The 13,869-nt window shown below is 36.7% G+C and overlaps 2 protein-coding genes across 2 annotated transcripts; both read left to right on the plus strand.

Moving 5' to 3' along the window:
* The first annotated feature begins 883 nt into the window (after positions 1-883).
* Positions 884-2,735, plus strand: LOC149021870 (transcription factor FER-LIKE IRON DEFICIENCY-INDUCED TRANSCRIPTION FACTOR-like). Its single transcript, XM_089147206.1, has 4 exons — positions 884-1,464; positions 1,573-1,773; positions 1,854-2,027; positions 2,139-2,735. Exons 1-4 carry the CDS (start codon positions 925-927, stop codon positions 2,235-2,237), a joined length of 1,014 nt encoding a protein of 337 aa, XP_089003332.1. The 5' UTR covers positions 884-924; the 3' UTR covers positions 2,238-2,735.
* An 8,695-nt stretch (positions 2,736-11,430) lies between these two features.
* On the plus strand, positions 11,431-12,859 carry LOC149021871 (transcription factor FER-LIKE IRON DEFICIENCY-INDUCED TRANSCRIPTION FACTOR-like). The gene is made up of 4 exons (XM_089147207.1): positions 11,431-11,940; positions 12,053-12,256; positions 12,339-12,512; positions 12,755-12,859. Exons 1-4 carry the CDS (start codon positions 11,431-11,433, stop codon positions 12,857-12,859), a joined length of 993 nt encoding a protein of 330 aa, XP_089003333.1.
* The last annotated feature ends 1,010 nt before the right edge of the window (positions 12,860-13,869 follow it).

Consider the following 13,869-nt stretch of genomic DNA (forward strand, 5'->3'; position numbering starts at 1 on the left):
AGTGTCTTCTTTTTCTATACATATAAAATATTTATTTCTGCAATCATTTTATATTTTGAAAATCATTTGTAACCCTTTCTTCTTTCTTTTGTTACAATGATGGATTATGTTTTACTTTGATACAAAATTTTGTCGATGGATAAATTTCAGAGAAATAATTAAGGCCTTCTTCCATGTTTAATAATGGTAAAGTTTCTTCATAGTAAATATTATCAACAGTTTACTTTGGTCATCCCAAAATATAGGCCGCGTGAGTTAAGGATTTTACTTTGATACCCTAAAGTAAAGTTTGAACTTGATTATCCAAATTTTGGGTTAGCCAATTAAACTAATTTACAGACTTTTGGCACAATTTTGGCAATCTCCTATGTAAAGTAATAAAACCAACAAGACTAAAAATGTCTTAAGTTTAAAGCTCTTTTCCTCTATCTTCCCCTCCCTCAACCTTTTCGTTGAGCCTATAAGTATAAGTCCTTGCGACTAATTTGATAATGACCAAAACTTATGGCATGAATTACTTATAATAATATTCTACCCAAAAAAGGATTAGTTATCATAATTTTTAGGGTAATGCACCATGCATCCCACTTTTCAATTATGTATTTTTTAGGGTAGAATATAATCCATGCAATTTTTTTTAATTTTTTTTTCTTGGGACAAATTAGTATTATTGACAACAATTTACTCTAACCCCTCAACCTCGGCAATCCACATTTGATTCCATTTACACTTAACGAGAAAGTTCTATGTACAACTTTTTTTTCTTCTTTTTAGGTAATTTTTTATTCAAACTTCACCTTTTTGTTTCTTTGTTTATTTATTATTATTTTTAAAACCTTTCTACCACTATTATTTTTTGTATAAGAGATCCATCAACCCTTTATTAGCGACACCAATACATAATGCCCTTTGCTCTCACCAACTATGGGAGCCTTGAAACGAAAGGAAGGAGGAGTAAGAGAGCTAGCAGAAGTAACAATGGATCCTCAAGAATTCCAAGCTTTTCATGAGCAGATTTCCAACTATGGTTATCAAAATTTTGTCAATGAAACCAGCTATGATCATTTGATTGACCTCATTAGAGGGGAAAATGCCGAACCACCCATCACCAATTTCCATCCAAATTACGAAGGCAACAACGAGCTCATGTTCAATGGTGGTTTGGCTCTTGAAAATCACTTTGCTCCTTCCATGGTGGGAGACATGTTTGATTTTAACTCCATCAACAACTCAAATCAACTCAACTCTAATTTCAATGCTTTACCAACATTTGAGGAAGAAAATAATGGGATTAGGGAAGATGATGACAACGACGACGATGGTTACAATTCATCTGCAACTACAACAACTACATCCACGAAGAACGTAGATCGATCAAGAACTTTGGTTTCTGAGAGACGTCGAAGGGGACGTATGAAGGAGAAGCTTTATGCATTGCGTTCCTTGGTTCCCAACATAACTAAGGTGTGTTCTGCAAATTCTACTGAACTTCTCTCTTCTCTGTTCTTTCTGTTGCTATAGTTCTTATATATTATGGGTTCTTTTTCTTTTTTCCTGGTATGAAATGGGCAGATGGACAAGGCCTCCATTGTTGGAGATGCTGTGCTGTACGTGCAAGATTTGCAAATGGAAGCAAAGAAGTTGAAGGCTGAGATTTCTGGGTTGGAATCCTCTCTAAAGGGAGGAGTAGAGAGGCTTCAAGATATGGTTGATAAACCCAAGAGGAATCCAGATTTTGATAAGAACAATATTAGTTTCAGGAAGATAATTCAGGTATATATGTAGCATGAAATTGATTTGAGATTGTATATAAGCTTGTTTAATTCTGACTGGCATAGTTTGAATCGAATTAGATGGATGTGTTCCAAGTGGAGGAGAGAAGTTACTACGTGAGGTTGGTATCTATTAAGGGAGAAGGAGTAGCTGTGGGTCTTCACAGAGCTCTTGAATCACTAACTAGCTTTGATGTTAAAGACTCCAACTTCAGCACTGTTTGTGAAAGACTGGTCTTGACATTTACACTTCATGTAAGCTGTTCTTTTGTTTATAATTATGAGATTCTTTTCATTTTAGAAGAATCAATTCTTCTGTTTCTGATTTCTAGCTATGTGATCACTATACTATGGACAAACCAACAGGTAAGAGAATGTGGAGAGGAGATGAACATGGCGACCTTGAAGATTTGGGTAACAGGAGCTCTCCTTAGCCAGGGATTTGAGTTCAAGACACCAATATAGCTACTTGCACACAACCCTGTGTATCATCTATCTCTTCTCCAGCAGCAACCATGTCATCGATCTTCAATTGAAGCAATAGTTTAGTTTCTACATAATGGCTGCAAGGAAGCTCTCCCCAGTCTAGCAGATTCTTGATCATTATTCCTCAATTCTGTTTCATTTTTCTTTATTCTTCTCTCTCTTTCTCCTCCTTCCTGCCCTTGTTGATGTTAATTAATTGTATATCAATATCAGTGAAATCTTTTGTGATCTGTGATTTGTGTTACTGGTTTTTTTTTCTTCTTGCTTTGTAGTAAGATATGGAGGGTTTGTTTATTAGAATATAAATGTGAATACCACTGGGAATAAGATACATAGAGGGTTTGTTTTTTTTATTTTCCTATATTGTTTGTCCAATTTCATGCCTTAAAAGACCGAGGAGAGGAATGACAAATTCAATATTTTTCAAAGAAATACTACAGCGATCTAATACACATGTCATTATATGATTGGTCAAAGGCTTAATTTGATGGGGGAGGTGATGTGGTCACCAAGTGTTGATGATGACTGAACTGACTAGAACCGGGGAAAGACAGAGAATCCAATCTAGGAAAAGGTATTGATAGCAAAAGGTAATAATTGGAAATTATCAAATTAACAAGTCCTAGTACATGTTTATATTTTATTTTTTGCTCTTTTAAGCAAAAACTATTATATATCATATGCCACCAAGTGTGGAAGGAATCTCTCCTTACACCAATTTTGCCATGGAAAATGCTTTCCAACTGAGAAAGAATATAAGTAGAGATCGAAACCCGTGTGGTCACATGAATGACGCAACCAGATGGCTCCGGTAACTGAAGGAGTAATTAATAGAAGACTAATGAAATTCAAGATTAGAGTTCTAAGACTATGGCCCAACCTAACCCATGGTGTAGCCCTAAAAAAGTATATTCATGTAGAAACTTGACACGAGCAAGAGAACTAAGGTCCAAGGTTTAAAGTATCGGTTAGGTGATTTTAAGAGACGTAACATCCTGTATCGAGTATTGTATCGCTTTGGCTAATGTATTTTAATGTAATTCAATGGAGACACGTATCGAGATGTATTGTATCAGTTGGGTCAAATATGGATACATATCGGCTAGTATCGTATGGTATCGTAGGATATTTTAAACCTTGCTAAGGTCGACTTGACCACAAAACTTCATATCAAATATAACATATACAATATGACAAAGATAGACACAAAAGCCATGACGTAGTACATGACACTCAAAAAGGATACATATAAATAAGCTTTCGAAAGCTTTTAAGTTCAATCCAATAAGTACGATCTCTCAGGGTTCTTAAACGACATCGATCCTCAGGTTTAAGTAATCAAATTAGGTAAGATTAGATTGCTCATGAGCTGCTGCAGCTTCTTTTTTTACCAATCCGCATTCAGATTTGTAAAGTTTTAATTTGCTTTTCCCAAGAGCCACACCATGACTTGATCGGGTTGGTCGATCAGTTGAATTAATTCAGTGTATATTGTTGACACAGTAAGCCAAGCTTCTAGTAGTGAAGTGGGTGAACTAAGAAGTTTACTTTACTATCTTTTTCTCATTGTCTTGTACTTAAAATGTTATATATAAAGGGATGATCTTGTCGTTTTATGTGAACGATCACAACTTTAACTCATTTTCAACTTATTTCAAAAAACCTATTTTTATCTGCAAATCGTTTGCCTTTGGTTTTAAAATTAAATAATATAATGGAAAATTTTCCCAAATCCTCTCCCCTGAGTTATCCATTAAAACTAGAGCAAATTGCACTGACACCCCAAAATGAAAGCCTTAAAGTACTGACACCTCACTTTATATTTAAAAAACACATAGGTCCTATTCTGTTAGAATGGTTATTACTTGGTTAGTCATATTTTTGCGAAGACTATTATACCCTTGACTTTTTTCTTCAAGGAATCTATTCTCATTTACCCAAAAGAAAAGAAAAGAAAGAAAAAAAAAAGAATGGACGGAGTAACTGAAAATGGAGCAGAAAATACTAATCAATGGAGTTCCTTTTCAACCAAGTGGACATAGGGAACGATTAAAGAAAAAGTTCATTTGAGTCTTCTACCAGACTCTCGCCGGAAAAATAAAATAGACCGCAAAGGAACTAATCAGTTCTCTGTTTTAACAAATCATGACCCTTCATTTTCATTTTCATCACCGGCTCATTCCATCTCCTTCATTCTCCCTTTCCAGGTCTCCAGAACTGCTAAATCTTGAAAAGTTCCATTTTTTAAATCTTCTGATTTGGACTCGTAAACAAGAAAAAAAACAGTGATGCTAGTCGGCTTCAAATTCACGACTTTGAAGCTCTATCAAATAAAAATCTTCAGCAAAGATGACGAACATAGTCGATTTTCATTTTCCCCTTACTTCCGTCGAAATCTCCCAATTTCACGTCTAATGGCCACAACCGTTCGTTCTATTAAAGTAAACAACCTGTAAAAAACATTCTAGATTTATTGATCTACAACAGTTTAAATTTGTTTTTGGGTTGGATTTTTTGCATTCGTTGCATCAGGACTAAAGACGGATCTGGTGCTTAGATTCCTCAAAATTTTAATTTTATTCCTCACTCAAGCGATGAAGTCTGGTCAAACCTTGTTCAAGGCATGCGGCTACAAGGTGAATCCCGTGAACGGAGCTGTTGGTTTTCTCTGGACAAGGAATTGGAACGTTTGTCAGGCGGCAGTGGAGACTGTTCTACGCGGGGCACCTTGCGCCCCATCACCATGGAAGCTCTCGTCACCAGGATTCCGCCTGAATCAGACGATGCCTCGGAAGTTGTGATGAGTTCTTCTTACAAGCAGCAGCTGCGGGATCCATTCCCGGTGTTGATGTAGAATTCGGTCCCTCCGATTGAACGCTCGAACCTGCAAATACCTGCTCGACCGGTGTGGTCGAGTTTCGTCTCCGACGAACAAGTTAGTTCAAACGAACAAAGGAGCCTCAATCTCTCAAGTATTCAATAACTCAGAGTGCACCATATGATGAGTATGTGAGTATTTATAGATCTTAGGAGAGGTTACCTTAACTATGCGTGGAGTTCGATAGAACTCGTCATTGTTACTAGCTTCGGAGAGGAATCTTATCCGCCAAGATTTCTTGGATTGTAGTTGTAGAGTCCGATCTGGATTCTAGACTAACCCGACTTGATCGCAATCCTTATCCCTATCTTTAAGGAGGTTGGATATGATTCAATTGTATAACTTGTTTAGTGCCTTCGTTTTATTCATGGTCCGGCCAGGTTTGATCGGTCCAGTTCTTCTTTGGTCGACCGACGGTCTATTATAAAATATCCATAACATACCCCAGTCCTTGGTCACGTTAATTCCATGTTCGAGGCCAGGGACTAAGTTTCTTTCAACCATGAGAAGTCATATGCTAAATTGCAGGCGAAATCTTGCCCTTGATCATCTTATACTTTGTTCTGTTGTAAAATTCCTTGATTAACCTTGACTAACCATGCCTTTTGTATCATCTCTATTTAAACCATTGTTTTGGTCGAATGCATCTGAATTTTCATAGTGCTTTAACCATTGATCTAGCCGAACTGGTTGTTGGTTGGGTGGATCATCAAACTGTTAGCTCTTGAGCTTTCATTTGAAGTTGTTTGGTTGACCATGTATTGGTCAAGCATTATGTTAATCCTTTCATAGTTCCTTTAGTCTTCTCCATTGCCTCCATGTTTCGTGTTCACTTTGGGAACTGCCTTGCTTCATGAGTTTGAACAAGGGAGTTCAATCTGGAAACTGGCCGAGCTTATGAGCAAGGGAGTTCAATTTTGGGAACTAGCAGAGCTGAAGAGCAAGGGAGTTCAATTTTGGGAACTGGCCGAGCTAAAGAGCAAGGGAGTTCAATTTGGGAACCCCCTGGTAATGAGCGGCGGTTCAATTTGGGAACCGCCGTGGTAATGAGCCAGGGAGTTCAATTTGGGAACAGCCCATGGTAATGAGCCAGGGAGTTCAATTTGGGAACAACCCATGGTAATGAGCCAAGGAGTTCAATTTTGGGAACTGGCCGAGCTAAAGAGCAAGGGAGTTCAATTCGGAGAGCCAGTGGAAGGGAGTTCAATTTGGTGAAGAAGGGGGGTTCAATTCTTGGAACTAGCAGTGGAGAAAAGGAGTTCATGGGACCCCCTGGTAATGAGCCGGGGGTTCAATTATGGGAACCCCCTCGGTAATGAGCCGGGAGTTCAAATTGGGAACCGCCATGGTAATGAGCCGGGAGGGGTTCAATTATGGGACCACCGTGGTAATGAGCCAGGAGTTCAATTATGGGCGCCCGTGGTAATGGCCGGGAGTTCAATTTGGGCCCCTGGTAATGAGCCAGGAGTTCAATTTGGGACCCCCCGTGGAATGAGCCAGGGAGTTCAATGTTGAGAACTGAAGAAATTAATCTTTCTCTATAGGTCAAGTCTTTACTCCCCCGAACATGATAGGTCAAGTCTTTTCTGAGCTGTTATGCTTCATCCAGCCGAGACCTTTTTCTTGTATGTAGAACTCCTTTCTCTCGATCATGTATGGTCGATTATCTCTCGAGCTTCCATACTTGTAATTTTGATGATTTCTTGGATCCAAACTGGTACTATGTCATTAAAGCCTCGGACAACACTTGGGTTCAACGTGAAGTTCTTCTTGGAATGGCAATCGAGCAATGTTTGGTCTATTTGCAGGAGCGGTAAAATCCTTCTATTCAAATCATCTTTGGCTTTTCAATCCGATTTACGATTAGTAAAACCCGTTTCTTGTGCTGCAGCAGCTTGTGACTGGCTTCAAGCCTAGAAAATCAACCTCCCCTTCCAGCTTGGTTCCTCGCTGCAACCTGGAGAGCTTTGGTAAATCTGCTCATGTAAAATCTGCTTCCTTCAAAGAAAAATAATTATGATCGCGAACACCCTTTAACTTCATATATTGGAGCATGATGGTGAAAGACTGCTTAGAATCGCTTGAATTGGAGTTAGATTGCAGCAGTTTCTCTCTTCTCTAGGTGCATCCCCTTTTTGCTTCAATTGGCATGGAATACATTTGTTGATGCCCGAACGAGTTTGGTATGGTCAAAATAAAATTCATAAAGAACGTCAAAAATAGTAAAGAACCTTCAGCTCTCCATTCTCTTTTGTTTTCATTCGATCATTGCTAAGATAATCATGATCTCCCGATCAGAAAACTAAAGAAAACAAAGTAGACCTTGTCCATGGTTGATGCAAGACAAAGTAGACCTTGTCTTTTGTTTTATATAGGGTTGATTCCCACATCATCACTTCCAACAAGAGGAAGATCATCGATGATGATGTATCACTGCTGCAATCCAGCGACCTACACTTGACTTTGACGGCAGGGTTTCATAGCAAGAGAGTGGCGGCGGAGAAACGCCCACGAACCACTCCATGAATTCCGATTTTGGGTGAAGGATATTTTTTGGAATTAAAAAATTTTTAACAGTGAGTTAACAACTTCACTAACAAAATGGACTAGTGTGTTTATTGAATTGGGGTGCCTGTGTTTTTTAAACATAAAATGGGTGTGTAAAAAAGTGCTTTAGACTTTCATTTTGGGGTTGCAGTGCAATTTGCTCTTAAAACTAATGTTATTCTTTGAGTTACCTAGTTTATCGATCAGACTGCTTATAGAAGAAACATATATCAATTACGTCCCTTGCTGTTAGGGAGTCACAGTTAAATGGTGATGTAAATAAGTTAAATTTTATTTTTAAAAGGACAAGAATACCCTAAGATGAAAAACCTATGTTACATGTCTTCATCTTCCACTGTCGTTTTTGTCTGTTACTCTTCTTCTTTTTCTTCTTCTATTATTGCATACTTCACATGATTTCTATTCTCCCATGAATATATTTTTTGTCTTCCTCTCGTGCATCTTTCCTTAGGATGTGGGGCAATACTTAAAAGAGTTTTTTACATGTGGATCTCCTTAATGGACCACAAATTAATGTTAAGTCCCCTTTGTGCAATATATTATGTGTAGGTCCTAATTAAACTAACACCGTTAGTCGCCGTTAAGTATATTCAAATTTCAAACTTGGAAAGGCCAAAATGTCCTTCAAGTTATTTAATACATTATGTTATTATAATGAAAAATTTTTCAAACCCTCCACATTAGTTACCCATTAAAATTAATGTTACTCTTTGAATTACCCAGTTTATCAATCAGACCACCTATAAGAGAAACATAAATCAATTACACTCCTTCCTGTTAGTAAATCACAGTTAAATGGTGATGTAAGCAAGTTAATTTTTTTAAAAGGGCAAGAATACCCTTGAATGAAAAACCCATGCTACTCGTCTTCATCTTCTTCTATTGTATTTATTTGTTACTCTTCTTCTTCTTCTATTATTGCATACTCATGATTTATATTCTCCCATGAATATTTCTTCGCTTTCATCTCCTGCATCTTCCAGTAGGAATTGGGGATAATATTAAAAATATATAACTAAAAACCCGTTGAGAGTAATGGTGTTAGAAATATATGGTCTGATTAATAAATTAGTAGGTAACTCAAGGGCTGAGGTTTATTTAGATGATAACCCAAGGGGTGGAATGAAAAATTCCTAAGCTCCGAACCCAACGCTTAGTTCTCTCAGCTTAACCCCAAGCCCAACCTAGAATTTTGGGCCTCTGAGATACATCCATGGCCCATGGCCCAACTCTTCTGCCATCGGCCCAACCTGGCCCAGTCTTTATTGACCTTATCGGGCTCAGCTGGGGCATGTTGGCGTTGATTGACTTTAAAAAACTTGCAATAGTGGATCATACCGTTTAAGGCCTTAAACTAACATTTAAACAAAGGTTAGCGTCGTTTTTCCAACTTAAAATCACTTTTAAAATACTTTTGTAGCTTTTCCAACTTAAAATAAGAGTAAAATGGTCTGACTAGGCTGTTATTTTCGTAATGTGCATGAACCAATCCTAGGATAGTAATTAGGAATAAGATATTGATTACCAAAAAAATAATAATTAGGAATAAGATATTTATTAATTTAATTAAGTTTAAAAACTTTAACTGAGATAAGCTAGGGGCCTGTTTGGTTAGATTTGGAATTCATGAATGCAAGATTTATACCCGTTTGGTTGTGAAAATTTTTGGATTCATGAAATCTAAAGATTCATTTTTTTTACATTAAAAGCGTGAATATGTAAATTTTTGGGTATGGGATGAAATTCATAAATTTCACCCTTACTACAAAAGCGCTAAACATTTGCACCTTCACAAAAATCACGTCAACCAAACAGTTTTTCAGGATGAATTCAAATGTTTCATTCCACCGATTCAGGTTAACCAAACACTTAATTTTATGAATTAAGATTTCATAGATTTGAAATTCATAAATTTGAAATTTCTAAATATTTGAAATCTCCAAACTCATGTAACCAAACAGGCCCTAAATCTATTTTTATATCTCGTACATAACATGATAAGAAGTGCATGTATTACTAGAGAAGGATCTACGAAGACCAATTCTGGTTAAGTGTTTGGGGGGTTGCCACGTGACTTTCCCAAACGTGACCTAACACATACCCATTACTGCTAAGGTTTGAGTTAATTTAGTCTCTCCACAGCAAAGGAAGAGCATTATTTATGGACCTAGACCCTAATTTACATGATGGCTTCCATTTTACACCATTTAATTTTGTGGTCATCTTACACATAGATTTAATGTGATTCACACAGTTGGACATTTCATCTACCATGAAGCTAACATATAGCTATATGATTTACTATGCAGTACGTAGAAGAAGATTTTAATTCAGATCTCTAACAAGCACCAAAATGATATTAAGAAGTCTCACCTGAAAATTTTAACTGTAAGTTCCTCAAATGTCACTTGTGACACACTTTCCTTACATAATCAGAAATGATATTAAGAAGTCTCACCTGGAAATCCTAACTGGAAGTTCCCCAAATGTCACTTGTGACACACTTGCCTTACGTAATCAGAAATTTATAACTACTCGATATCTGATAGTTTGTGTTGTATTTGCCCAAGCCCCTTGGTTACTATCACAGACATCAAGAGAAAAAATAAAAGAATTTGGTTCATCATAAAAAAAACATCAAATTGAATGAATCTTTGGAGTAGGTACAAGAATTCGAGACACGTAACCAGATTATATTGAAAGTATCAAGTCTTCAACATGACTCTTTCCATGGAAATACATAGAAAATATTCCCCTCCTCCCTCTCTCTAATATCATCAAGAAAACTCAATATTAAAACAAAAATCTGAGTGACATACGTAGGAAAGCCTCCCCCATTAGATCCCTGGACATAAAGCTAATCCCTAATCAGATTCCTAAATTTGAGTCATATGTCAAGAATTTTAGGTTTTGTTTGGTTTGCTCCAAGAATGGATTGTTGGATTGGAAAAAACAACTATTCTTCAGTGTTTTGTTTGGTTTACCATTAGGAATTTATTCAGATTTCTTGTGCTTTATCCCAAAACAAACAAACAAAAAAATCAGATTTCTTTGGGGTCTTCCAATTCCAAAGAACTCTTCTAGTTTCCATTTAATTGACTGGGGTAGCAGGAGTATCCAGATAGTACAAGATTTCATTCCTTTTTTTCTCCATTAAATCATCTAGACAATTGTATTAGACCTTCAACATATCTAGATAAAAAGCAATCAAACCCAAACTAGATATGGGTCCAGACTCTAGAATGCAATGTAAAACCTTAATCTATTATAAGAAAATGCATGCCAATGACAAAGACTTCTTCTCTTACTCATCTAAATCTGAGGTAGGCGATGTATGAAGTTCTCAATCTACGCATGAAGCTTGCATCTAAGTCGTGTGGAATCCAAAAAGAACAATTATGACAATAAGGTGGTCTTAAGGCACCAAGCAATGTTCTGATCTTTATCAGATCTTTTTTATCTGATACCCAGATGCCATTCATATGGTGGGAGCAAGGAAAAAGGGAAATCTCAGGTGTCTTTATCTATTTCTAGTTGCCAAAACGACTTAGTTCACACCGGCAAACGAAGCATGAAGCCAGGAAAATCAACTAAATATCTATGAGAAAAGAAAGACCTTTTATTGTACAAGATAAAAATTCACTCTAGAAAGAATTTTTATTTTGTATTTTTCTGTGTTATATATGTAGTGCAAGAAAGACGACAGAAGAAAGCGTAGTGGAACCTATGGATAATCAAGGATTCCAAACCCATAGAGCTCAACAAAACGACTATGGTTTTCATGATTTCATCAATGAAGGCAATCTTGGGCAGTTCATAGATCTCGTCAGAGGTGAAAATGGAGAACCCATTTCTAATTTCAACCAAGGTCCTTATGATGCAGCCGCGGAGTTCATGTATGGTGGTGGATTGGTTGATAACCAATTCTATTCAAATGTTACCCAACAAGCAGCAGCACAAGGCCATGATGTAGTGTTTGATTTCAACTCCCTGGGTAATTCTGAACCAAACTATATTCTTGATTCGTTGCCATTCGTTGGTGAGGAAGGTGAGATGGATGACGACGATGATGAGAACGAAGAGGACGATTCATCTGTGACAACAAGCAACGGACATGTGAAGAGGTCGTCAAATAAAGCTGATCGTTCGAAGACTTTGATTTCGGAACGCCGGCGAAGAGGCCGAATGAAGGAGAAGCTCTATGCTTTGCGTTCCTTGGTACCCAATATCACCAAGGTTCTTATCTGCAACTAATTATAAGTTTTTGAACTGGTTTGAATTCTCATAATTATAATTATATAAAAATAAAAAAACCAACCCTAATTCCATGATTCATTTGTTTCTGCAGATGGATACTGCGTCCATAGTAGGAGATGCAGTGGAATACGTGACAAACTTGCAAATGGAAGCCAGGAAGCTAAGTGTTGAAATTGCAGAACTGAGATCATCACTTGAAGATAAATCAGGGAGTGCACAAGATCTGCAAGGTGACTATACAACAAAAGCCCAAGGTGGAAGAGAGAAGTATCCAGCTCCCAAGAAGATAATTCAGGTTCTTTGATCTGTACCTCTCATAAACTTTTCATCTCTAATATGAGTACTTGCTAATACTGTTAGACAACATATATATATAGATGGATATGTTTCAAGAAGAAGAAAAAGGATACTACGTGAGATTGGCATGCAACAAGGGAGAAGGGGTGGTGGTAGCTCTTTACAAGGCACTTGAGTCCCTAACACGATTTGATGTACAAAGATCCAACTTCGTAATGGCTTCCGATAGATCTGTAATGACATTCAAGCTCAATGTACGTAAGAGTGATCGAGTTTGGATCATATCTTTCTACTAGGATATTCAAGACACTTCATGGAAAACCAATCATACATACAGAATCCACTGTATTGTGTGTGTCGTGGTGAATTTACGTGATTGATTCCAGTGTATCTTGAACATCCTTGCACAATGATATGATCCATACTAGTAAAGATCTTTTATGATTAATTCTGGTTGTTTTACTGGTTGCCGAGTTACTGATTCTGGTTGTTACAGATGAAAGAATTTGGAGAAGAGATGAATATGTCGACATTGAAGATATGGGTGACTGGAGCTCTTCTCAACCAGGGATTTGAATTCCTAACTCCTGTAGCTTCTTAACTCACTCTCTCTGTACATGAGGAGGATTAATATTATTGATTTTGGAAGAGAGAGTTGTATACTCTTTTCAGGGGTACAATAAGAATGTTTGATTTTTGCCTTCTTTTTTTTTTTTTTTTTTCTTCTAATTTCGGCGAATTGTGTGATTTTTTTGCTGGTGGATTCGAAATAAAAGAGAGATTGCTTTAAGTTTTTTTAATTTTTTTTTTTGGATAATTCTCATTTGGATCCTTGAAGCTTGATCCAAGTCATGTTGGATTACAAAAGAAGAAACTTTGCATTTGGCTCCCATGACGTAGTATTTAAAAACAACTAATTATCAAATGGTTTCTGTTAGTTTAGTTATTTCTATGATCAAAATGTCCTTATGCCTTTTTTGAGTTTTCGTAAAAAATGACATATAAATGTTCTTATTTCTTCTCAAGAACAATCAAATTAGTCAACCGGTCATAGAGGAGCTCAAAACTATTGAAGATCTCAACCGGTCCTCTCCGAATTCCAATGTGCACCCAAAAACCCTAGAGGTGAAGTTTGAGGAGATGAAGATGTGCCTTAATTGGTTTGGAAGGGACAAAGTGTTCTTGGAGCTTAACTTGTACATAGTGATTAGAGAAAATGCAACAAAAAAAATTTTTATCTCTACAAATGAAACTTATAGGGGTGGGGGATGAATAAGTTACTAGTAGTGAATTTTTCAAATTCTAGTTAGGATACTTGCAAATTTAAAATTAACTGAACAAATTATAAAAATTCAAAGGCATTCATAAATCACAACATAAGATTTTATAGTGGTTTGAATTGAAAAGTCTACATCCACTCCCCTTTTGGCTTCAAGAAAGTATTCCACTAGTGATTCTCTTTCAATACAGTGGGTATAATCAAATCCCTTACAAATTGTTGTTTCCAAGGGCAATAGCATCATTTACAATCATTGTTAATGAGAAAAATTATCATTTGCAATTCTAATTCAACCCATAACTAGAATTAATAAAAAAAATTTTTCACTTTTG

This window comes from Hakea prostrata, chromosome 3 (genome assembly GCF_041222555.1).
Source record: "Hakea prostrata isolate BN-2017 chromosome 3, UWA_Hpros_2, whole genome shotgun sequence".
In the NCBI taxonomy this organism is placed as follows: domain Eukaryota; kingdom Viridiplantae; phylum Streptophyta; class Magnoliopsida; order Proteales; family Proteaceae; genus Hakea; species Hakea prostrata.